A 22684-nucleotide genomic window follows, 5' to 3' on the forward strand; every position below is an offset into this window, starting at 1 on the left:
ATAACTTATAATGCATCACAATCAATATTTCAGTCAATTTTTACAAGACTGATTTAAAAGAAACATCCTTCGGCTTAACAGCTGGTCACAAATGCAAAAGCAGATGCTCGAGGTATTTATCTGCTCTGGCAGCGTCCCTATCTCCAAACGTTTATGTCATCCTAACCACACTTGTTGGCATCATTGATAAAGATGATTTTCGCCTCATACCTTTACTATATTTATCCAGATGCGTGAAGGTGGAGGGAATTAATTTTTCCATCCGCTGAAATTTCTTCCAGAAGGTATCATTAAAATTGAATTTTTGTTGCGATTGTAGCTATTTTCTGTAGTAATTGTTTGGATTTTGTGAAAATATATAGACATTTTCATTTTATATACTTTGTAGCACAACAAAGAAAAACATGAAATTTTATATTTGAAGGTGATCAAGGCACTGCTTTATGGGTCCGACCCACTCAAGATGAAGTCGTGCCGTTTGTGAGACCTGAACTGAAACGTGTTTGACGCCCTTGATTTAGAGAGCGGTGGGCGGGCAGATTATTATTTCTGTTGTTATGGCTGTCTTTTTTTCATGACAAATGTCTTCTCTTTATTTAGAAACTCTTTGTACACACTTATCAGTTTACCATTTGCCTGAGGAAAAAAACAAACAAACCCAAAAAACTTTTAGAAAATTCACTAAAAAAGATTTTGAGAAAAAAATAATTCCCCAACCCACCAACATGTAAACACAACGGCCTTTTAAATGAGCAGCATCCTGATTATTATTCAGTATTTGATAGATTAGATCATGACTGAAGTTAATCAAAGTATTTCACTCTAAAAAGTCACTAAAATATTTAGGACTTTGCATTTTAGTCCATAATGAATAAAGACTTTTAATTCAAAGCTTCACAGTAATTAAAGAGTCTTTGAAAGATCCATTATGATTTAAGACATAAAAGAAACAGGCTCCCCATATATGCTGTTTGGAAAATAACTAATTTATTTTTTCATAAACAACAGTGACATTACGTACGGTGTCTGAGACATACTGCAACGGGATTAGGAGATTGGCTTCATCGATGAATGATGATGAATTAATTTCTAGATGAATGAGAAGTCCACATTCCGACTGTGGCGCTATCGGTGACCTCCGTACTTGGCGGTCCAGTCGACTCGGCCGTGCACCGGCTGGGTGTTTGAGCTCCTTGAGACGGCGGGTTTTCCTGCAGGAATCTGAGGGTTTAAAGATCTATTCCTCCGTCTTTCGAAATCTAAAACCAACACGGGGGAAAAAAAACACAAAATTGTTCAAGAAAATGAAATGAAGCTTTGAAATAACAAGCTGATTATTTCTACAAATAGATTTAATACCGTCATTTGAAGGTAGCAGCTTGTTTAAGGTGGTCTTGCTCTTGGATGGTTTGATTTTGGACGACAGATCAACTGAAACATCGAGGAAAAAGAAAAGTTTGTAGGCAGTCTGTCCAGTCTCAGTGAATAAAAGTCTCAAACTGATGGACGATGTCTGGGTGGAGACGCACCAGCTGATTGGCCTCCGATGGGGGCCAGTGTGGTCCTCTGAAGCCCTGGACCTGTTTCAGTCTTCTGGAAAGCTGGCATGAATGGCTTAATACTGGAGTGGCTTAAGAAAAGGTCTAAAATAAAAAAAGAAGATCCATCAGAGGCGTCACTGACTCGTACTTTGACAAGAAGTTCTAATCTGTTTCTGCAGGGATACCTCTGGACAAGTCCTCCTCCTCTGAGAGCTTTTCTTTTCGAGGCTGCTTATCTGTTAGCTTCGGGAGGTTAACGTCTAAAACCGGAAAATATATTTTAAGATCAATTGGAGCATATCAGGTGATTCTGCTGCTTTAAAAAAAAAAATAAAAATCAGTGATGAGCAAAAGAAGTGTCTTTCCTCTACAATGTAATGAATCGGGAAAATGTCCTCAAGTTTCTCTCACTTTTACTAAGAAGACTTCCTGGGTCCGGTCCCCGGGTCAAACCAGAACTGCCGCACAGCTTCCTGCCGGCCACCTGGTTTCCAACTGAGGAGCTGCTTTTTGGATTCATGCCTGAAAAAGTCAAGCACGCCGATGGTTCAGACGCTTTAAATAAATGAGGGTAGATTCTTGTGGTCAGTTTATTTTCATTCAGTTATTTCAGCTCTCATCCTTGATTTGTCAGTTCTCAAAAATGTCCTCCAATAACTCCTTCCTTGAAACTCAGTATTTTCATGAGGGCCCGTGAATTGGTTCAGCTATTTGGTTCACAGGAACAATTGTTCTTCTCACCAGGCACGTATCTGGACTGGCGGAGGTAGTGCTGTTTAGCAGACAAAGTGTTGGAGTCCGCTCGGTTCAGCCCAGCGTTGCACAACAGCTTTGCTCCTCCAGTGTTGATCTTTGACTCTGAAAGCCTTAAAAAATAAAAAAAATCACACATAACTGTATGTTGGCAAAGCACCGATATGCTTGCTTACGTGGAATTGCATTTGGAAGTAATACCTGGGCACAGCCACGGTCTTCTTCAGAGAGGTGATTGCGGGTTTTTTGGAGATGGAAACTCCAGTATCGGTGTCGTCACCGTCGCCCCAGCTGTCAACTGATTTAAAAGACGTCTGGCCCCATCGGCGGCGTCCGGTCCGAGTCCCAGATGCCCAGTTTTCCGCTCCTGTGGCAGCTCCTCGCTGATTATGAAGACGCGGTTGAATAGGATTTTTACAGGTTGTGATGTGAACTTACAAATGAGGGAACTGGAGTGATACCTACGGCTTGAAAACTGCCCGGCTTCCGGTCCTTCACCAGACTGAGAGGCTCATGCTGGCCCTCTGTCAGGCTGCTAGGACACTCCAGGTGGTGTGTGCCCGGCTCTGTGTTCTCCTGAGGAACGGTGGTCTGCTGCAGAGGCCGATGGAGCGGCTGGCTGGAGTCCAGGTCTGTTTTACACAGCGACAGAGGCTTCGGTTCGGTGGCTTCTTCAAGCACTTTTCCTTGAGCCTTGTGCGGTTCTATGTGATTGAGAGGGTTACCAAGCGCCTGGCCTATGTGGAAGTATGGATACCTCAGTGCCTGGAAAGACAGTCAACACAAAGCAAAGACAAAAAGCTAAAGTTGGATCATTTCTGGATGTACAAGCTTTGTTGACTTTGCATGAACAATTCGGAATCACTGTTGACTGTTTCCTGCTATTCATTCTCAAACACCATTACTTCAGTGTGTTTTAACGGATCCCTTTAGGGGTTCCCACATTGGATGACAAGATTTCCATGTTTGATTTGGCGTGTTCAATGTCCATCTTGATGCTACCTGAGCAGTTTTGGGGTCTTGCTCAGGGAGCCACGGTGGAATTCAAACCATACAGCACATCATAAGACCAATTAGACAAATCCTTTCCTTTTAAAGTATCTGTATTTCCATTCTTTGCTGTTCTCGCCTCACACTATGAATTATGTCAGTAAATGTGCACTGCAACAGCACCACCAAACCTCAAGTGTGATTTTATATCAACAGCCAATGTCAGACGACTGATCCCCATGTGGAGCGAAGACGCCAACAACAGATGTTCTTGAAGTCATTTGAAAGTATCGAGGTTTTTACAAACAATCAGTGCTCAATGCGTTGTGTTTTTCAATGTACCTGAGCAGCACTCGGCCTCTTCAAGGGGTCCCACTGAAGCATGTATTTCATCAGCGTGATTGCTTCGTCGCTGGCGTTGGGGATCAGGGCCCGGAGGCTTGTCGGGGCAAACTTGGGGAAGCGGAAGTTCATCGACGTGGCCAGGTTGATGCCCTCGGGCCAGTCCGACTGATGAGTCGGGATTAGAGTTTTTAGTTTGAACAGTAAAAAAATATACATATATATTTTTACTTTGAGATTTTAAAAGGCCGTGCAGAGAGGACATCTCGCTGACATTCAGAGACTTTTAGTTTCTACTGCTCAGTTATTGTGGAGGCCCCTCACCTTCTTCAGGGTTCCCAGCACCTGACATATTTTGAAGATCTCGTCCACCTCGCTGTTCCCTGGGAACAGGGGCCTGAGCGTGTACAGCTCCGCCATGATGCAGCCCACCGCCCAGATGTCAATCGGCGAACTGTAAGAGCTGGACTTGAGCAGGACCTCTGGAGCTCTGTACCTGACATAAAGATCCACGTGGAAACACGGAAAAATGTTGCTTCAACTCTTTCACAAACCTCTCTTTCCTGATGATACTAATCTTCTTAAACATTCACATAATGTGGTTTTGACTTGATATTCTTCAGAAGGGTTTGCGCTTGCGTTTCAGGTAATGAGTTAATTCTCCCATGTCGTATAAATAGAGGATACCCTGTAATTGAGCTCTGATGATCTCAGTAGGGATTATCCTCTGTCTAGCCAGTTTACCTTCCTCTCTCTGTCCTGACCAGATTGACCCGTCAACATCAATTTAATGCCACAGTCCTTTTCAGGTGTTCGCTGAGTGATCTGTACAACTAAACAACAACATCCAACCCCAGATTTGCAAATAGGTTTTTTTATCACCAGAGTTTGTGGGGAATTCAGTCTCACCATCTTGTTGACACATAATCTGTGTAAGGTGGTTGAGAACGGATTTCTCTCGCCAGTCCAAAGTCTGCAATCTTAACAAGCTCCGGGCCCATGCAGAGCAGGTTTTCCGGTTTCATGTCGCGATGGAAATAACCTAAAGAAAACAAAAGACACTGAAGAGATGCTTGTGTGGGTTGACCTTTATTATTTTCTAAACTGTTCGGTTGCTTTTTGGATTCTACAACTTTTAAAAACAGGACCACCACAATAGGACTCTGTTACGGTTCATTAGTAACTCTACGGATTCACAGTGAAGCCAAGGCCTTGGATGTGATGTAAAGGAGCAAAATGGAAAGACGGGAGGAGTCTCTTACCATGTTTATGTACAAATGCTAAGCCAGATAATACTTGGAACAGAATGTTCCTTATCTCGTTTTCAGAAAACATCTTATCTTCCCTGGCAGCGGCAAAATGGTAAAAGACAAAAGAAAGAAAGGGTGGATACAAAAAACAACATCTCTGCAACAATCAAAGTGGGAATGACACCAACACCCACAATCACTAAAAACAGAGTTGATTTTTTTTTTTTTTTTGTGGCCTGAGAAGTTTACTGAGTTAAGCTTTGCTCTCGTACCGCTTACACCTCCTCTGCTCAGTGAAGAGAAGTGAGTCATTTGTGTGAAAAAAAACCTGTGAAGTTTAATTTTTAATCGACTGTCCACCACGGAAAATAATGAGTTAATCATTATCTACGCATGTTCACTGAGACAGTGAGTTACTTCTGGCTAAAACCAATAGTTATTGGAGGTTTTTTTTATAGTATGTATGGCATTCGAAATGGCAGCGTGAACAACTGAGGACCAGAACGGGAGAAGTTATTTAAAATAGAGCTGCTCTTCATCCGTAGACGTCCAATGTCAGTGTCTCTGAAAGGGAGTAGTGGTCTGTTTGTAAGGTGCTTGGTCAGCGTCTCCACCTGCTGCAGGTCATTCATGTTCTCCACTGTACAGCGGGAGAACCACGGAGCAGCTGAGGAACTGGGCGCAAAAGGAAAGGAAAGTCTTTGCCGATGCCGATCGCTACCTGATGGGAGACGTTTGTAATCCAGGATAGATCAGCAGAGACGTGACCGTCCAGGAAATTTTAACCTCTCAACCCTTTTTACTTCTTTTTGTTTGTTTTGGGGTTTTTTTTTCACACACATGAGCCTCTAGACCAGAGGTGTAAAACATAAGGCCTGCAGTCCAATTTGGCCCAAACACCGACGTTTCAACATTTTTTAAAAAAGAATATTGAGCTCAACACTGAAACCCAAACTCGCGTTAGACTCAAAGCCACTGCAAAGTGTTTTCATTGCCGGAGATTATTTTTGAACATTTCACAGTATTTTGTACGAAGATGATGTATCATTCAAATTGGATTTATGTTGAGATTGAGGAAGTTTCTGTTTTTTTTCTTTGGTTTTGATAAAAAGAAAAAAAAGGTTATTATGGCACTATTTCACCAGTCCGTCCGGCCCATTCAAGATGAAATTGGGCTGAGCTGAACTGAGTTGGACGCCACTGCTCTTGACCAAAACCCAATGAATCAAGCTGAACCAAATATTTATCACATTTCGAAATTCAAGAAAACCTAAAGTAGAATTAAAGCAGAGAATAACAATGACATCTTTGACTCTGAAGCAGTGTAATAGATGAATGGATGGACCGTGTGCTGTTGCTTCCATGTAAAATAAGTGACTGATATCGTGATAATTCCAGAAACAGATCAGGGTCATCAGGTGTCATTTCCTGCTTGAAAACACGGGAGCTCTTCTCCACAGTCGAGTGGGAAATATGAGCAAATGTGGGAAACTTTCCTGAATGCAGTCCTGACCTTATGAAGCCTGTGGCATGAAATCCAATATACAACATCACAGACACATATGAACGTACAATTAAATAGGTCAGTAGGTCTGGAGGAATTTTTCCTTTGGCCTATTTAGATTTTGAACTCTCAATAGTTGTGACAATCTTACCTTTCTTTCATGAGCTGATAGAGATTTTCTTTCATGTACTCAAAGACAAAGAAGAGGTAGTCATTTTCTCGGACAACTTCTTTCAGCTTCACCACGTTGACATGGTTAAGCTTCTTCAGTGACTGGTGACACGGAGGACATGAGAAACACAGACGGCAGAGTCTCAAACAATCTGCACTGCGCTATGTAACTGACATAGCGATCGAATTGGCTCTTTGAATCAGCTCCAAAATGCTCATGTGGAAATACATTTTATGCAGAGAAGACTTTCAGCTGCCGAAATAATTAAAAAAAAAACATTTTTATTCTGTATTTGTTTGCGTCTTATTTAAGTACACTGAGAAGCTACATAGGCAGTAGCTTGTTTGTTGCGTTAGAACACAATCACAGACAACCACAGAAAAGACATTTTCCTCACCAGAACAAAAAAGACTGGATAAGAGTCAGAGATCATATGCATGTCTGATTAAATTGTTTTAGCCACAGTGCTTATTTTGAGGTATTTTACTTCTACTTTTGAAGACCTTGAAGATGCATCCCTACCTTCACCTCTCTTAGATTCAAGCACTCTTCCCAAGAATAGAACTTTCTCTTCATCCTGTTAAGAAAAAACAAAAATCCCATTAGCATGGCTCTTATGTGTTAAAGTCTATCTCGACTACTATTGATCAATGACACATCAAGCACATAGTTTTATTGGATCATTACATTTCAGTACTTTAGGCTGTTGAACCGTTGTTTCTGTTCTGCATTTGTCAACATTTTCAACTTGGTGCTGATGAATCCCTACACATTTGCTTAACCTGTATATACTAATATGGTATTTTACTGTGTGCCTGAGCATGATTAGAGTCAATGAAAACAAATCGTGCCCACAGGAAAGACCACCACTTAAATTTAACTCTTCTGCAACTACAATGAAACTTTCATCCTTGGAAGCTAAAGCCAGCTTTATCCTTTAAAACCAGGCTATTTATTCTGCATGGCAGAATAATATCATAATATTCAGTGATATGATACAAATCTGATTTAAATCTATAGTCTTACTTAGCCATCGTCCTGAACCTGTTGCAACTTCACATTTTTGTTTTGATGCCTTCCGATTGCTTCAAAGTGGAGAATGAAATACTGAGGTGACCGCTCTTCGGTGTTTTCTTTTATGTCTTCTGTCCAGCCTCATTGTTCAGAATCCAAACATTAAAAGAAATGTTTGAGTGTACTTTGTTTAAAAAAAGAAAAGAAAAGAAAGGGCTAACCGCGACTTTTAAGTCTCAACCTTGTACACAGACATAAAAGGTAAAACAAACATTTCATGTCATCAGTGTTATCTGATAGAAACTTTTATTTTTGTTTTTAAATATGGCGATCTCGATGCACTTTTACTATTTGTTTTTTTAAATCAATTTTTTTCTATATTGTTAAGGCTGCTACTTCTCGTCAAAGAATATATATCAAAGAATGTACTTATGCCACTTTTGCTTCATAAGCAGTGTTGTATACTTTGATTGTGATATCAGTAGCAGAAATTTGCAGTAACTTTACACAGTAAGGTTTTGAGACACATCATCACTATTTCCAACCAAAACGCAATTTCCTTCATAGCTCATAATTACATTTTGGTATAGGGGATTAATAGGAGCAGTATTAACAGTAAACACATCATTTAAAAAGGCTTTTAGAGGTCATTATTTCCTATTGTTTATATTAACCATGAGAGACGTGTTCAGCCCGGTTCTCTGCAGCTTGTCGGGGTTTAATCTACTTACTGCTCTGAGACAAACAACACAGCTCGCCCATGTTCACCTCTTTATGGCCACCAGCTCCCCGGTCTCATTGCTCCTGCCCAGCAGGACGCTGCCATAGGTGCCGTCCCCCAGCTGCTTGAAAGTGGTGTAGCGGTTCATCGTCCACATGGATCCCTGCTTCTCCCTCAGAGAGGAACCATGAGTGTCCCACATAGTCCAGGAGTCAGTCACTGAAAGCGGAGTGGCACCCTTCCACAGGTCATCACCCACTGTGCTGCTGTGATCCCACTCAAAGGCGTTCACTGCATTAACACCGAAACGAACCGTCCGCTCATCTTTTAATGTGCGGGGTAAAAGGTTCACCTGGCAATGAAGAGTGGAAAAGTGAGCGCGTGCACTGTGGGTCGCCTATCCTAATCTACGGCTTTGTGACCGCAGAGGAATGGTGATCCTCAAGTGGAAGTGGATTACTGTTGTCAGGTGATCAGGACGCTGGGCTACGACAAGACTCACAGAAACACTCAACACCAGAATTGGTAGAAGATGAATTAACGAAAGAAAAGTGATGGAGAAGAAGCCATCAAACCCACTGAGTGATGATTCGCACTCATCCTCTCTTGTTATTAATCCCCTTTTCACTCTGACACTGTCTCGCCAAGCTTTTCCTTCATATCCACTTAACCCACATTTTGCTGTGAGCTGGAGTACGCACTCCTTGTTGGTCGCAGAACTTCTGTTGGCAAAGGTAACATATGTGTATTTCAGTTGTTAAATATTTGTACAGATATCCATCAATTAAATTTTTTTTTTACAGATACAGAAAACTTTGTTATGTACTTGACATTTTAACAATCAATTGTTTTTTGAACTTGTTACCTTGTACTGCATGTTTAGTTTTTTTTTTCTATAATCAATGTGTTGATGGTGTAGGACAAAAAAAAGATAAAATCTGTGTGTAATTAGTATTGGTGTGTTGCCGATTTTCTGTGAAAAAATGACAATATATTATTGAAAATATTTGCTGCAGATTATAGTGACAACACTTAAAAAAAAAAAATGAAAAACCTGTCGTTAGCGTCCACAGCATCCAGAAATGGAAACCGAAGAGGGGAAAATCCATCATGAAGTGCTCCAGATTTTGAATGTAAGTTGTGGTTAAATACATTTTATGAGTCATAAGTATTTCCAGGAGAACCATGTAATTTTGGGTGTAAATGAAATCAGAGGGAGATTGAAGACCACAATAACATTTGCTAAGGTACTGTAAAAATAAAACTGAGCAGGTCTCACTGATTGTCTTTGCTTGTGTTTTACAGTATATTTGTGGTGCTCCCACAATTAACAGACAAAAACTAGCGACAGATGTGATGGGAGTTGCAGCCACATGTTTGAAAAATCTCAACGACGAGCTGCGTGAAGAAGTGAAAAATGGCAAGGAAAGAACGAGCCATAATGCAGCCAATTGGACAGGTATGTGATTGTTGACATAATGAGATTACAGAAGGATATCTTCAAACACACACAGATGGATAAGCAACTTTCTCTCTTTCTTCACAGATATTATACTACCCGAAAGTCTTGCAAGTTTGCATTATGTGAATTTTGCTATGATGAATATCAGCTAGTAGTTTATTACAAATTGCTGCCACGATAAATAACACCAATAAATGACCAATTACATTTATGTCAAAATCTACATTCAAAATTCTAATTATTTTGTGACAGTAATTGAAACTAGGAAGCATTGAGAAAAATAAGTATAATATGGAACATGTTTTTGTTTTCCTAGCCCTTCCCCCTTTCAGACTCTTGTTGGTTTCTTGCAGATCAGTTTTATTAGCAGCATCATAGGGAAAGAAAAACTTAACTGAGTTACAAATATGCATTAATTTCATCCATTGATCAACGCAGTCAATAGTGTACATACTGTATATACACTATGCATGACGTGGGTTCTCATCTCCAGTCATTGTACCTCTAGCTCCATCTAGTGGTAAACTTGTGTCCCTGCATTGTGTTGCAACTGTGGCCCCTAAACATCAGATTTACGTTACATGTCACAGAAGTCCCTGTTTAGTAAATATTCAGTTCAAATGAACCCACAGCCAGAAAAGGGACACATTTTGCTGCTTAAATTCACAACACGAGAACATATATTGTTATCAAGGGGAAATATGATATGATTGAAATGTACAATTTAATACATTTGATTACATTTGCACTGAGATCTATAGTCAAGGACGAGATGACTGGAGATACATATCTTTACAGAGATCAGATTATGACTTTTTCACAAATAAACATAGAAATAATAGTATAAAGTATAAAATGTAATCTGTGTGACAATGGTTAAAAATTTACATCTGAGTTTCGGAACTTTTTTTATTTTTATTTTTTGAACCGAAAAGGATGTATTTACACATCGAATAACATGTTTATTTTGTTTTAATCGTGCTTGTGGCCCCCTTTTGAAAAACGTTTATTGGGAATAATTGAAGAAGCGAAAGCTTTGTTGCGTTGGTCTAAAAATAGTAATCCGGCTGGCTGTCTCCAGAGGAGCAGACACCTCCTGCTTTAGACATGCAGGCATGAAATGTGAGGAATGAAAATCATGAGCAGCATCCTCGAAATGGCCATACTGTAGTAATGTGACGCACAGTGTATTGCACCTAACAGGCGTGCGGGCGGATTGAGCGCGCGCTACTCCGCGGATGGCCGCCTCTCCCCGCCGGGGCGCCGCTTTCGGTGACTTACGGTAAGGTGGACCCGCAGTGTCCACTAAAGGATCAGGTGATCCTCCAACTACGAAGCGAAGGCTGACTGGGGAAAATGCAAGATGACATATAGCAAATGTCGGAGCATAATTCATTCACATTTTCGGCTCGGATTTGGACGTGAAGCGCACCGCCGGAGCTCCGATGTGACGATGGCTCGTTAGAGGACTGCCGGCGCGAGCGCGAGCATTTTTATTTTATTTTTTTGTTATTATTTTGGATGTTTTAATTTATGAGAAATCACATTCACGGACAAATATTGGTTTCAACATGGGGCTGTGCTACAGTTTGCGTCCCCGGCTCTTCGGGGACCTGAGCGGCTCTATCTCCAACGCTACCTCGGACTCGGACCAGCCTCCGGACGCCGCCGTGCCGAGCCGCGCCGGGGGAGCCCGCCAGGAGGACACGGGAGGATGCGGGGAGACTTCGTCGCTCCGCGGCGGCGGTGGCGGCGGCGGCGGCGGCCTGGTGCGCCCCGGGGAACCTGCCAGGCTCCCGGCCGGGGAGCACCGCCGTGCGGACACCGGTACCGACGGTGTGCTCATACAGAACGGAGGCGGAGGAGGAGGAGGCGGCGGCGGCGGGAAGGGGACCGGGAAGGACCGCGGCCGTCGCCTGCAGCTGCTGCAAAAGACAAGCACCCAGAAGCAGAAAAACTGGGACAAATTGCTGGTGGAGGAGAAGGAGGCCGAGAAGGAGGCGAAGAAAGTCAGCAAGAACATTGACAGGGCGCTGAAGGAGCTGAAGCGGGAGTACAAACAGACGCATCGGCTGCTGCTGCTCGGTAGGTCCAGTCCCTCTCTGGCCATTTATTATTAGAAACCAAAAAAACAAACAAACAACAAACCCTCAAATTATGTCACCGCTGTGGCGACTGGAGAGGCCTCCTGCCACATCTGCTGCTGGGCTGTGAGGACAGAAACTCACCCTGCTCTGACACATGATGGAGCCTGATGTCCTCTCACGTTTATAGGGTTTCACAAAAGCTTAATGCAAAACCTCCTAACTGCACCAGGTTACCTCCTGTACCTGTGTAATCTCAGAGCACCGGGCGTTCAGGACACCCATTATAATAAGAGTGCGTTCACCAGAGCCTTCTCCAATATATAGAGGAGTAACTGACATTAAAACAACAGTGTAGTTCTGATTTCAGGCTTGTTACATAAAGATGTTCAGGTGGATAGTTTCTGCAAACTTCACATGCAGCTCGTCAATTACAGAAAAAAACATGAATAGTCTCCACAGTCATAACATATAAACTAAAAGGCTTCCATAATTCTATATTTAATTGTAGGTTTGATGATCAACTTCACAGAGAATAATACAATAATACAATCATATAATATATACACAGTGAAGTGTTGTTGTTTTTTGTTTACAGTTTTTGCTGTCAATCCATTCTCCATGTATACATTTTATTGCACTTATTCCCTGCTATAAGCCTTATACACACAAACACTTACTTATGTAATATTCTATTGAATTACTATTCTATTATTATATAATTTATTCTATCATTATATAATTATGAATGAAGTAGTATCTATCTATCTATCTATCTATCTATCTATCTATCTATCTATCTATCTATCTATCTATCTATCTATCTATCTATCTATCTATCTATCTGTCTATCTATCTATCTATCTATCTATCTATCTATCTATCTATCTATCTGTCTATCTGTCTGTCTGTCTGTCAATATTCTATTCCATGTGGAGCAGCACTGGACATTTTCTATTTTATTCTATTCAATCATCATAACATCTGCATTCTTAAGTTTTGTATTATTTGGAAATACTATAATTTTGATTTTGATGAATTATGACATAAAAATAGTTAGAATAAAAACCCAAAATATTTCTGCTTACGTGTCAAAGAAATCTAAAATACGATCAAGTTTCACTTTGTGGATTCATTTATGGAAAAATGTACCTTTAATTCCGAGACAAACCGTTTATAAAATTATTCTTTGTGATTTTGTCTTTAAACACGTGTCGATAAAGAGCAGGGATTTTCTTTTAGAAAAACATGTTTGCGGCAAATACACAGATCACAGGTTTGGAAATGGGTGGCGTATTTGGTCGTGACTTACAACTTTAAAAGTAGATTCACGTATTTAGAAGCCACTGCTAAAATTACAAGTCAACAACATTGCTTCCTGCTAATGATGAATGTGAGTGTATGTAATTTGTTTTCCTTCCACTGATGGGAGTTGAGCATTGACATACAGTGTTGGTTGAAAACAAGCTCAGCCTCGTCTGGACCGGGTTCGAATCCCGGCAAATTGCAGGAAGGCCATCCGCTGTTAAAAACTAGTCAAGTCAAGTCACAGTGACTTACGACGGTGACCCCTGTAGAACAGGGGGCGGCCAAATACACGCGGCCTCACTGGAAATAGGCTTACAGTAAATGAGTGCAGTTTAGTGAATTGATAAAGATCATTTGTCATGCTGTCGGGCAATTACTTGTCCGGAGACAACCGGTAAACAGACCTTTGGGAGACTGGTGCACATTTACAGTCATTTCTTTCAGCAGTGAATCCTCACAGTGTGGTAGTGTGTGTACAGTAACCTTACTACCCTGTTGTGTGCTGTACTACAGACTACTGTTTGACTATAAGGTGTCCTTTATGTGTGTGTGTGTGTGTGTGTTTTTCACTGTAGAGGATAGTATAGTGGTTTATGGTGTAAGTATAGTAAAATGTTTTAGAGTGTAATAAAAAGTACATTTTGATAGGATCTCAAGTATAAAGATCGACGGTTAGAGAGTGTTTTAAGGGCCCTGGAAATTTGTATATAATCTATCGTAACACAGTAGTTAAGTAGTTGAGAGTTAGTGTGATTTCTGGTATTAGCAAGTCAAACCAGTGCGATATAGCGAAACCTGTATAGTCAGTGAGTATACGCACCTTGTATTTTGAGCTCGTACGCAGTCGTATGTAAAGACACAACATTGCCATGTTTTCTCTGAAAACCGGCGCTGTAGCATCGAGTGAAGGCTGATTTCATTTTTTATTTTTATTTTTTTAGGCTCTGGAAAGGTTGCAGGATTCAGTACAGTGTAGCACAAATAAAGTGTTTGCCAACGATTTGCCGTTTCGGTGTGATAGCTGACCAGGAGTGTCAGTAAAATGTCCTTTAACTCGCTGTTAAACAGAGGAATGCTCGAAATAGTCAGTGTATCAGAGTGCAGTACTGCTGTAATACCACACTGCAGAGCGACACTGTATTATAATTATCCAACCTTTTTTTTCCTGTTAAGGTGCTTTTGCGTTCAGAGACGAGCTGAGTATAGTACGCTAGATTAAAATACATTGGGGTACATTGCGTATGGAGGCGACTGCAGAGCTTGTGCTGCTGGATTATGGCGCTTGTGCCTAATTTAACTTAAATATATCTCCTGCTAATTTGATTTACACTTGAGAGTTTTCAACAAACAACTTCCCATGTGTCTCTCCTGTTTCTCTACGGCTCAAAAGAGCTCAAACGGTAGAGTTTATGCACGTCTTCTATACCGCTTTATCTAACTTAGGTCAGCAGACTCTGGTACATCCTGGACAGGTCGTCTATTCATCAAACACAGGCAGGCATTCACAGCACTTTAGAGACACCACATATCTTTAAATTGATATTTTTGGACTGTAGGAGAGAAAAAAACAACAACCCCATGCACGCGGGAGGAGAACATGCAAACTCCACCTAGAAAGAAGCCCGCTCCAGACTCGAACCAGGGGGATTCATGGGACGAAGTGAACCATTACACGACTGTGCAGCCCAGAGTTTCATTCATATTTCATGACCTGAACCTCACTGGCTGGTATGACTGGGAGCTTTTTGATTTCGACGTGTGATCTCGAGACCTAATAGATTGACCGTGACATCCTGGTCTGTTCCAGTGTCTTCGCATTTTTTAACTTTTCACACCTCAAGTTCAAACTCGATTTGAAAACTGTTAGCCTGGACACTGTAAAAACTCATCTCTACATTCACACAAACCATGGGTTATTAAGGCATCGCAGGCATACCACTCGTGCACGTTTTCTGCCACATTGCCAACGCTTTTGTAATTTTATAGCACGTTTCTTATGAATGATACACTATATTGTAGATTATTGTTACTGAGTAGCATGTAACCAATCTTATAGAAGTCCAATGAACAATGAATCAAATTTGTAGACTTTTTAAACCAGAAATATTGCAAAATCTGTGATTTTTGAACGTGAAATTAACTGAACTTGATAAATAGTTATCTTAACTTGAAGTTAAACTTAACTAAGTACATGAATATGAATACAATGCATTGCTTTTTAAAATGGGTGTGTGTGTGGCCCCTCAGCAGGAGCAGGAGAAGGGACTAACTTTGTTCTGAATGTGAACAGATTTACAGTAAAACACATGGGCTGTAACTTTTCTGTTGCACTTGATCCCTACACCGTGTGCATTTGCTTCACTTTAAAAAGTGTTGTCTTCTTCATTCCACATAATAAATGGCCCCCAGTTTAATTTCCTGAGTAAACAGCGCTCACTAATTACACAGGAAGAAATGGCTCATCCTAATGAAGTCACACAGGGAAGTGTCATACATTCTTCCATGAGCTGAGGCAGAAAGCGCCGCAGCATGTTTGACCTGTGTTGCTGTGTCACTCCAGCGTGTCATTGTGGGTTTTCGTTCTCCGCCACAATGGACTCACACATATTTTGGGAGGGCAGCTCACCCGGTGCACCCGGGAGCTTTCGCACCTCAGCCCGCAGCCCACTTCTGGATTTTCTTAAGAGGCCTACGGGACTTTATACCCTCCTGCAGGACTCCTGTTGCATGCCAGAGGACTGAGGTGGTTTGTGTTCCTCTGAAAGTGGACACCTTTCAAATAGTGTTACATTTCAAGGCAACGTATGCTCGCTAATCTGGGTCACTTTATCTGTTTGTATGCGCTGCAGGTATTCAGTTAAATAATGACGGCCACAAGGAACGAATGTTTATCCTAAATGGTTCTGCCGAGCTCGGTCTGAGCTGGTTTCAGTGGTATTTATAGTCCCCTAAATGTTGTGAATGTCAGCTTTTTGCTTTCTTTCGGTGTCTGACACAGGTTGGCAGCTGATATTTTTAGACACAGTTACAAACTGTGGAGGAAGATTTAATGGAAATACTTGGACGAAATAAGATGGTGATTGGTGTTGTAGGTGGGGCTACATTCCTGCCTCATATGGAGAATTTAACTTGGTTCATTTTTGGGACCTTTCTGTGTGGAGTTTGCATGTTTTCCTCAGCCTTGTCTCCTTCTGTAATCCAAAAACATGCTTGTATTTGAGACTGTGTCTGTTTGTCCTGTGATGGACTGAACTGTCCAGGGTTATCTCGCGTAGCAGCTGGCATTGGCGCCAGCCGATATCAGTCCAATACTTGGGATTGATAATGTCAAATAAAAACCAGTAGCGATAGACTCTGTTGTCAGCCAGAAAGTGACCTGGTTTTAGGTATTGCGGCTGAAAAATCAAGCATGATATTTGCAGAGAGTTCAATAAATAACTTGATGATCCTTTAGGAATGAACTCTGATTAGCTCAAGTAAACCCGTCCAATCACTTTAAAGACTGAATTTAATCTTTGGGTAAATAGTTTTTGTTCTAATTTAAATTTAGTGCAACATTTTCCGCTGAATCAAGGCTCTCAACAGCAAATGCTTCAATATAACCGGATCGAGTGATGTTTTCTGTCACTTTGTACCACATGCAAGAAAACAAAGTGTTTCTTTTAATCCATTCATCCAACTCTTTAACCACTTTGTTCAACCCACCTCACAACGGCACATTCTTTTTTACATGTTAATGGACCGCGGAAGGCAACCGGAGCGCACGAGGAACACACACGTGCACAGAAAGAACATGGAAACTCCACACAGGAGTGTGTGAAGCCGGCAAACGAACTAAGAGTTAAACAATCACACACACTCTCACATTCACAACTAAGGGCAATTTTACAGTCGGTAAATAACATCAGGTCGAGATATTTTTGTGATTGTTACAGTGGGGCAACTGATTCATATCACTCTTATTGATTATTGCGCAGGAAAGCCAAATATTAAAGCAATGATGTATTAAAGTAAAGGCCCACATGAGGCTCCAACCCGGCTGCCAAACCACCAGGCAAAGGGTCAACATAACACAACACTGAGACCCGAGCTGAGCCGAGCGATTACCGATGCAGCCGTGAACACTAGCCACATTTCTGCTATCGAACTCGCCTCAAAGCCATGCTGTCGGGGGTACGTTTGTAAAAACATGCATAATGCAGCGGCTATAGGAGAAGTTTTTGGTACATTTCACTGGATTTTTGCACCAGAAGGTTTCGTTAAACTTAAATTTATGTTGAGTTTGCAGCCGTTTTCAGTAGTAATTGTTTGATTTTGTGAAAAATATCGACTTTTTCCTCATGTTGCATACACTGCGCCACAACACAGACAAACTTTAAAGTTCAAACTTAAAGGTTATTGTGGTACTAATTTACCCATCCGGCCCACTCGACATGAAATTGTGCTGTATGTGGCCCCTGAACCATAATGTGTTTGACACCCCTGTATTAAAGTGTCTGAGAAGTCCCTGAACATTGCAAGAGGCCCAAGCTCGCAATTATTTCTCGATAAACAGTTCCAATAAAAATCAGGGCAAATGAAATAATATTGTCTCAGAATCAAACTTTATTATGAAATATCAGTGGATGGAATAAGGGTCGTTCCAATAAAGGTTGTTTTAACTTTCTGTAAGTCCAGGAATACTTGAAGTGGGAGGTTAGTTGCTATTATTTCTTGGAGGGGAAGTATCTTTATTGTTTGCTCTCTCGGATCAGATTCTGCACAGGCCTGTGATAATAATCTGCTACAGCTTTCCTAGTTGTCCTTAACTGGCTGTTTCATATCTCTGCCTTATCACCTTTACGAGCCTGAACAACAGGCTGCTAGCAATGTCGTAGGCGCGACAGAGATTCTCACTGAAACGAGACAAGCGGGCAAAGAAAATAGCTTGTTGCAAGTCACCAGTAACTGGAAGTTCTCTTCGTTGCCTGGGCCCGCTGGGACCACGTTTAGGAAAATCTTACTCATCCAGGGAGTATCTCAACACGCGCCCTTGTAGGCCCTCCACTTTGAACATGGGTGGAGTGGAGTGAACTTTGCTTCTGTCTAAATGAGTTTTATCATTGACCACAGCTGAACTTTGCTTCTCGCTGCACTGCGTTGCCAGCTTATGTAATGGGCGACGGGACACCTGAGTCCGAGTTATTGTCGTGTTTACCACGCCGATAGCCGAGTCGCGACGTGAATTGGGCAGACACTTCAAACCAGACTGAGTCACACTACATTTGAGGGACGTCGGACTGTGCTCGCTCTCCGTCTTTTGCTTACTGTATAATTCATGGTTCATGGAGTCTCTCAGTCCCCTACTGAGAGTGCTGCAAAGTTCTTGACAGCCTCAGAAAAAAAAAAAAAAAAAAAAAAAATGCAAGAGGGTTAATTTTAGCTGGATTTTGTTTGGATCCGTGCCTCGTTTATACAGTACATGTTTCAATTATAGTCTGTTCCAGTAAATAAGTTTAGAGGATTTATGTGCATGAAAAGAGCTCTTTCAAGTGTCATTTATTATTAGATTTGTTGTAAACAGTCCACTGGAATTAATAATCTACCTCAGCCACAAAGCCTTTTTATTTGACTCTATTAAATGTGGTAAAAGTCGAGTTGTGGTGATCCACTTTTGTGCTCATGCATGCACATCCTGCAGCAGATGAACGTGAAAACAAACATTTGTCGAACATCAGGCAGAGTAGAAGAGTGGAGAAGAACCTGAGCAAAAAATAATAATACATTTGGTGCACTGGTTTAGTCCAGTTAGAAGGAAACTACAGTCGGCTATATATAAATATCAGACAGTGCTTCCTAAAAAGGACAATAATTTATGCAGCAAAACCTGCTTCTGTATCACTCAAGGGTCTGACAGTGGCCACAGCGTGCACGCACTTCTGCGTTTGGCCACGAGAGGGTGATGTGGTTCAGCCTCTCGTTTTGACCTTGCTTTCTGAGGTGAGGAGACTTGATCTTTCTGTTATTTATGATGAAGCATCGATGGTGGGATTCCTATACCGCCACCGTAGGTGGTGAGTGTTTCAGGCTCAGTTTGCATGCCACACAACTTAATTGTACCAATTTCAGCACAGGAATCGAGTATCTGCATTGTATTTGCATAATGAAGACAATAACAGCTAATTCCTTGTTATATGTTACTCAGATAATAATCTATAGTGGTCTTGAGATGATTGACTGACTGTAATACATGCATATGGTAAATCTGTAATTGGTTTTTAGTACATGAATGCAGTAGGGTAGTGTGAGGCCCACAAAGTTTTATGAGATCCTCTTGAATGAAAAAGACTATTCTTCTACATCCTGGTCGTTGAGCTGCTCCCTTGAGGGGTCACCATGGCGGATCATCTGCCTCCATCTCCTCCTATCCCCTACATACTGACAGGAACATTACCGCCACACACACACACACACACACACACACACACACACACACACACACACACACACACACACACACACACACACACACACACACACACACACACACACACACACACACACACACACACACAATGTCACAAATGGTGGTCTACATGTGCAGTGCAGAGTTGTTGAGTGAAAAGTCCCAACAAACCCCCCCTTCTGGTTCAGAGGAAGCCACAGCGAGCTAAATGCAAATGTCAGACAAGGCCGACAACAGAGACAGTTTTTCTGTTTCCTTCCTATTGGCAGAAAGTCTGACTCGCACTGCCAGACTGAAGTTACTGATGCACACGTCCTGCCATTATACAAAAAAGCTTCATCAAAGCTCATTAGTTCTTTGAAATGAAGATGAATCTGTCTGAGAGTAAGCTTTACTGCAAGTTATTCCCCGTCTGAGGTCAAGCTGGACAGGACATAAACTGTCAGAACCAGGGTCTATGTCTTCATCTTGTTGTGTTCTGGAGTCAGAGTTCATTTATTTTCGGTTGATTTTAGCAACAAAAAAAAAAAAAAAGTAATCATAATGAGTGCAAAGTATTCATTTGTTTTCAACATCTCTTCCTGTTTGCCTGCAGTATACTAGTCATGTGTGTTAACTGTCTCATTAGAAAACATTCCGTACAGGGTTTAGTGGTTAGCGCTCTCACCTCACAACGAGAATAACCCCCGTTGATTTTCTGTTTGGAGTTAGTATCTTTTACCTGAGTGGGTTTTTATTTTACAAGTTTCCTCCTACAGTCGCCAAAAAAATGCATTTGGAGTAAATTGTTGATCTCTTGAATGATATGTTTGGGTGCTCTTGGCAGAATTCATATCAGTATTTCGTTCCTTTTTGAACAATAAACCAGTAAAATACTCCTGAGCTTTGGTTGTTTTTAGTATGTAGGCTGGATAATGAGTTTATGGACAGCCAATACACCAAAAAGACGCATTTAGTTACCATGATATCACTATTAGTATCACTAGTTCAGCATATCCATAGGTGTTTTAATATAGTGTATTTACCAGTATGACCAAATTATGATTCTTGCTACTCAGACTGATTTGTTGGGGTCACTGTCATATCCCTGTATATGGAAATTGTCCAGTAATCAATTCTATAAAAGTAAATGTTTTTTCTGCCTTTAGATATTGTTCCTCTCGGGTTAGAGACTATTAAAGTTGAAATTTAAAATTTTTAAACATGTTTTTTAATACTCAGATCCTAATATTACAGAAATATGTTATTTTCTTTCCTCCTATAAGTCCAAAAACATGTGTTTGAAGCTATTTGCTGACACTTAATGTCCCGTAGGTGTCAATGTGAGTGTGTGTAGTTGTTTGCTTTATATTCTGAAGTGAAATAATCATTTATAATAACTTCATCTAGTATGTATGATGTAAAATAAAGTATTTGAGTGGAATAACTTTAAAATAAACTTCAGCACAACATTTTGTGTTTTTGCAGTACACACGGAAATCACAGTTTATGTCATATCGTGTCATCAACAGTTAAAAAATAGTAATTTTTTAAATGCTTTATGTCATATTAATACTATACCATTGCCAGTAGTGGGGCGGTAGTAATGCAATCAATTTGCTTTGTACGTGGCCCCTGTTTTAAACACTTTATATCCTATTATTCGTCATTCTTGATTACTCGCTTTATTAACTTTAGGGTCTGTGCGGCACAAATACTTTGGAATGTGGAGTTTCGGTCATGTAAATGCACATTCTTATAAAAATACCACATGTACAGTTAGAAATACTGTGCTTTAGAACAATTCATGTCTACTATACTAGAACATTTACAGTTTCTATACCAGGGATGGACCAGTTTGACCTGCACAGTGCTGTAGTGGTCTGCAGAGATTAACAGTCTGAGCTTGAATTCATTTCTGTGTGGAGTTTGCATGGTTTATCTGGCGCGTGTGGCAGTTTCCTCTCCGATGCCCTTCCGTGGGAATATGAACGTGTGTGTCTGTCTCTGTTTCCCCCTGTGGACTGGCAACATTTACAAATTCACATATAAACAGTAATGTTGTGTTTCCTTTGAAGGAATCCATATCTTGACACTTAAAATAATCTTTGAATGTGTCATCAACTAAAACATGCCAGAGCTATTGAGCTACAAAAGTCAAAAATGGAAACACTATGTAAGCGGTTATTATATGAGCTTCAGTTTTAGTAAGTTGAGCAGGACAGCATGTGTGTCATAAACTGTCTTATCTTCATTTTGAAAGTCAAATATGGTTTGTGACCTGTCCAGGATGTAACCTGCCTTCGCCCATAGTCATCTGGGATCAGGTTGAGTTGGATAACGCCATTATAGAAGATGGATAATACCTTGTTTGAATGCCAGTCCATCACAGGGCAAACACAGAAAGACATTTGCACTGCTTTACCTCAGGTATATGTTTTAGAACTGTGCCGGAGGAAACTGGAATACTCAGAGTAAACCCACACACACACTCAGAAAGGCTGGACCTGGATTTGAACCATTGCATTGCAATGCCAACCACTGCACCACTGTGCAGTTTTAAGTTATACTTAACTACTACTTCTTAGGCTTTGAGAAAAGCTTTATTTGAATTATTCTACTGCTCATGTGCACCACGAACTGTTGTGTACCAAGTGTAAACAGGTTGCCAGTTTAGTAAAAGCTGCACATTGATAACAGTTATTGTGCAATATTCTACCTTTCACCAAAAATGTTATACGTTATATTCGTGAAACGCGAATTTACTACAGTGTTATGCATTATGAGTGTGTAAAATGGTCTTTTAAAGGCATTTTATTGGATAAGTAACCATACTCTCTAACCTTTGTATCTTCTGCTAATTAATAACTGACAGCGTGAGAATCATTAAAAACATGATAAAATAAGTATTGAGATCATAGATGCCTTCAATTTGAGCCCCTTTTCATTTGGTAAAACATGACTTTCCCACTGTACTAAATGTAGCATTTAACTTGAAAATAAAAACATCAAAGGACATAAAATTAGTGACAACATCCTTTTTGCAAACATGACCGGTGCTTTTAGGAAGTCAAATATTTATAATTTAATTTTTTGCAAATAATACATTAATTTGTTGG

General features: G+C 40.8%; 2 protein-coding genes across 4 annotated transcripts in view; one reads left to right on the forward strand and one right to left on the reverse strand.

Moving 5' to 3' along the window:
• Positions 1-966: 966 nt before the first annotated feature.
• On the reverse strand, positions 967-8698 carry LOC308115567 (serine/threonine-protein kinase MAK-like). 3 transcript variants are annotated; one of them, XM_080473129.1, is made up of 15 exons: positions 8335-8698; positions 7075-7129; positions 6532-6653; positions 4889-4971; positions 4536-4668; positions 3951-4122; positions 3627-3794; positions 2760-3059; positions 2496-2677; positions 2283-2407; positions 1953-2063; positions 1727-1801; positions 1530-1643; positions 1360-1431; positions 967-1259 (listed from the first exon to the last, which is right to left on the reverse strand). In XM_080473129.1, exons 1-15 carry the CDS (start codon positions 8487-8489, stop codon positions 1126-1128), a joined length of 2001 nt encoding a protein of 666 aa, XP_080329255.1. In that variant the 5' UTR covers positions 8490-8698; the 3' UTR covers positions 967-1125. The 3 variants fall into 3 exon arrangements, with proteins under 3 accessions (XP_080329255.1, XP_080329256.1, XP_080329257.1); XM_080473130.1 differs by having other exon boundaries at positions 7081-7129; positions 8335-8696; XM_080473131.1 differs by having other exon boundaries at positions 8298-8601.
• A 2384-nt stretch (positions 8699-11082) lies between these two features.
• Positions 11083-22684, forward strand: part of LOC308107895 (guanine nucleotide-binding protein G(olf) subunit alpha) — a 44102-nt gene continuing 32500 nt past the window's right edge. Inside the window, exon 1 of the mRNA XM_080460480.1 lies at positions 11083-11834. Coding sequence (XP_080316606.1) covers positions 11321-11834 — 514 coding nt within the window. The 5' untranslated portion in view covers positions 11083-11320. The remainder of the gene's footprint in view (positions 11835-22684) is intronic.

The sequence above is a fragment of the Lipophrys pholis genome (assembly GCF_963383615.2).
Source record: "Lipophrys pholis genome assembly, chromosome: 1".
In the NCBI taxonomy this organism is placed as follows: Eukaryota; Metazoa; Chordata; class Actinopteri; order Blenniiformes; family Blenniidae; genus Lipophrys; species Lipophrys pholis.